The sequence below is a fragment of the Beta vulgaris genome, chromosome 4 (assembly GCF_026745355.1).
Source record: "Beta vulgaris subsp. vulgaris cultivar EL10 chromosome 4, EL10.2, whole genome shotgun sequence".
Lineage (NCBI taxonomy): Eukaryota > Viridiplantae > Streptophyta > Magnoliopsida > Caryophyllales > Amaranthaceae > Beta > Beta vulgaris.
This window is the reverse complement of record NC_079205.1, coordinates 35,179,023-35,182,900: the sequence shown is the minus strand read 5'-3', so window position 1 is coordinate 35,182,900 and position 3,878 is coordinate 35,179,023. Positions and strand designations below refer to the sequence as shown.

At 32.7% G+C, this 3,878-nt stretch overlaps 1 protein-coding gene and 1 non-coding gene across 2 annotated transcripts; one reads left to right on the top strand and one right to left on the bottom strand.

Annotated features, from left to right (window-relative positions):
• The first annotated feature begins 328 nt into the window (after positions 1–328).
• LOC104884899 (uncharacterized) lies at positions 329–1,555 on the top strand. Its single transcript, XM_010669600.1, has one exon. The coding sequence runs from the start codon at positions 329–331 to the stop codon at positions 1,553–1,555; it is 1,227 nt and encodes a 408-aa protein (XP_010667902.1).
• On the bottom strand, positions 710–816 carry LOC125497244 (small nucleolar RNA R71). The gene has a single exon (XR_007273873.1). It is a non-coding gene; the product is annotated as a small nucleolar RNA R71 (small nucleolar RNA).
• Positions 1,556–3,878: the final 2,323 nt, after the last annotated feature.

Below are 3,878 nucleotides of genomic sequence, written 5' to 3'. Positions count from 1 at the left end.
AATCTGCTATTTCATGTGATTTTTTGTTTTTTAGGTGCTGTAGTTTCTAGTTTACAATAACTGCATTCATTCTTGCTCATTTCTGTTTTTCCTAGTTTACATTCTTATTAGTTTAGTTATCATCCTGAAATATTCAATCTTTATTTCGTTTGAATTTTATTTTCTTGTAGTGAATTCTTATCTTAAATTTCATTGTGCAGTAGAGTTCAAGTTTAACTGCCAATTTTTTTTTACAACAATATTCTGCCAAAAGAGGCTACAACAAGACCTGCCATACTTAGACTTGGAGTTGCTCTTTCTCGAACAAACTGAAATCAATTTGGAAAGGATGGGCGGCGACAACAATGAAAAGCCTTTACGTGATTATGCAATGCCAAATGCTAGTGGTGCACCTTCAAGTATTGTAAGGCCTACTATTTCTGCTAATAATTTTGAGCTTCGCCCTCCTTTAATTCAAATAATTCAACAAGACCAATTTAGTGGCCTAGATAATGAGGACCCTAATGAACATATAACCACTTTTCTTTTTAAATGCGATATTGCTAAGTTAAATGGAGTGATTGACGATGTTATTCGACTTGGTTTGTTTCCGTTTTCACTAAATAAAGCTAAAACGTGGTTAAAATCTAATCGTTCTAATTCATTTACAACATGGGCTACATTATCTCAAGCTTTTCTCAAAAGATATTTCCCTCCTGGAAAAACTACTAAGTTTAGAAACGATATAACTAGTTCTGTTCAGTATGATGGGGAATCTTTATATGAAGCATGGGAAAGGTTTAAAGATTTACAACGTAAATGTCCTCATCATGGTGTCCTTGATTTGTTGCTAGTGCAAACTTTTTATAACGGTCTTAATGAATCTGTTAGAATAACTAAAAATGCGGCCGCCGGAGGTGCAATAATGGGTAAAACTACTGAAGTAGCTAATAGGTTACTTGAAGCAATGGCTTCTAATAATTATCATTGGTCTAATAATAGGAATAAACCAAAGAATAATGCTGGTATGTATGAAGTAGAAGGAATTAACATGTTCAATGCAAAAGTTGACAGCTTAGTCAATTTGTTTACTAAAATGAATAATGTAAATTCCGTGTCTACTACTATGCCATGTAATTTGTGTGGAGGTGCTCATTTGACCAATGAATGCATTAATGTGGAACAAGCTCAATATATTTCTAATTTTAGTATGCACCCACAAAATGATCCCTATTGTAATACTTATAATCCAGGTTGGAGAAACCATCCTAATTTCTCTTGGAGAAATCCAGGCCAACAAAATGTTAATGTTAATTCACAACATCCACCTGGGTTCCACCAAAAACAAAATCAACAAGAAATTAGACCATCATGGGAACTAGCTATTGAAAAATTAGCTAATACTACTTCTGAAAGAATTGTAAAGTTAGAAACTAAAGTTTATCAGATCGCTATTTCTAATAGAAATGTAGAACTTCAACTTGGACAGTTAGCTAATGCCATAAATTCTAGAAGTCAAGGAACTTTGTCTAGTAAAACTGAAGTTAATCCTAAACAGCACTGCAACGTTTCTTAGAAATGGTAAGGAGTTAAGTAACATAAATAGTACGATTAAAGGAAATGAGGTCGCCAATGAAAGTGAAAAAGAGAAGGAGAATCATGAAGCTGAAAAAGAACCTGAATTAATACCTCTTTCCCTAGTAACACCTTATGTTCCCCCTATTTCTTTTCCACAAAGACTTAAACAAACTAAATTAGATAGTGAAATTCAGAAATTCTTGAAAATGTTTAAGCAATTACATATTAACATTCCTTTTATTGATGCTTGAATGCAAATTCCTTCTTATTCTAAGTTCCTTAAGGAAATTATGTCTAAAAAGAAGAAGTTGAAAAAATATGAAACCATTGCTTTGAGTGAGGAGTGTAGTGTTGTGATTCAGAAAAAGCTTCCTCCTAAACTGAAAGACCCAGGAAGTTTTTCCATTCCTTGCACTATAGGTGATATTAAATTTTCTAGGGAAATTCTACATAGTAGCCTCTTATTTTGGGTTTTTCTACTTGGTGGCAACCAAAAAAAAAATTTTATATCAAGTGACCTCCTACTTTGACTAATTATACTTAGTGGCCTTAATTTACTTAAAATATAATTAACCCATCATTTAATGTAAATTTACTAACTCACCCCTAGTTAATTACTCTAATTCCAACAATATCAAATAATCAAATGTCCAACTATAAGACCCTAAACAATTATCATCATCACAACTTCACAAGTATAAGCAATAAACTCAGTAGCAAGGGTTCATCTCCCTCCTTCACAGTTGACAACATCATCAAGATCAAGTCTTGCCGTCGGATTATCATCATCAGTGATTGACGCAAATAAAATCAGGCATCAGGCCCTCCCCACTCCCCAGTATCCCCTGTTATTGATACAACCATGCAATTGTCCTATGAATAAACAGTAAAACAAAAAGAATAAGTACTTTCTCTGTAAACATAACCAAAATTCATACAAGGTGTTGTCTAAATAAAATTATTCACTTGTAATTAAAGATTTATGAGAAATACAGCACCTTATAAGAAGGGTTAGACCCATTTTCTTTACTGAGACATAACAGACTGAATTTTCTGGCCTCAAAAACATGTAAAAATTTGACAAAATTAAAACAAGAAAAGGCTTGAAATTGTATGAATTTCAGAGAGAGTAAAAAAAAAAAATTAAACTTGAGAATTGAAAGGAAAGGGGGCTTAGAGATGGAAGTAGTCCAAGACAAAGGATTAATTAGTTGCTCTAAAAACCTCCATTGATGAATCTTGAACAACGAAGAAAGCTTGAAATTTTTTATTTTTATTTTATTTTTTTGTTCATTATAGAATTCGTGGGATTATTAAAATGATACATGTTTTTTGTTTGAATCTTTGTACTCGTGTAAGAATTTGAGCCACAACAGCTTTTGCTAGTTCTATCTTTATGTTGTCTTCCCTCTTTTGCACTCAGAATTAAAAACAAAACAGTTGATCGGGTAAGGCTGGAGTTTTAAGAGAAAATGGGGGATTTTATTAAAAATTATAATTAATTAGAGGGGTAGGTTAGTAAATTTAATTACAGGGGAAGGTTTTATGTACATTAAGGCCACTAGGTATAATTAGCTAAAGTAGGAGGTCACTTGATATAATTTTTTTTTTACCTGCCACCAAGTAGAAAAACCCAAAGTAAGAGGCCACCATGTAGAATTTCCCAATTTTCTAAAGCCTTGTGTGATTTAGGTGCAAGTGTCTCTCTTATTCCTTTATCTATTTGCAAAAAGTTAGGATTGCATAGTATAAAATCTACTACTTTATCTTTGCAACTTGCCAATAGATCTATCAAATATCCAATAGGAATACTAGAAAATGTGCTAATTAAAGTCGATAAATTTATTATTCCTGTTGATTTCATTATTCTTGATATGGATGAGGATGTAGAGGTACCTATTATTTTAGGTAGACCCTTCTTGGCTACTGCTGGAGCTATTATAGATGTTAAGAATGGTATTTTAACGTTTGAAATTGGTGAAGAGAAAGTTCACTTCAATATATTCAGTTCTTCTAAAAATAATTCACAACGTGATCTTGTTTGTCAAGTTGATATAATTGAAGACATGATTAAGAAGAACACATGTAACTGATGCTACTAATGCTCTACTTGAAGGATGTTTGAGTAAAACATGTACTCCTCCTAAGCTTAAGAACGAAAAGGTAAGAAAAGTTTTTTCCCCCAATCAAGGAATGTTTTTCACAGAGGAAAAAGGGTGAATTCAAAACAAAAGGTAAGTCTCCCTTGATAACTAAGACGACCACTAAAGGAGTGACTAACTCCTCGATTGATCCTGGTTAAACGGAACTTGGTGGAAGTC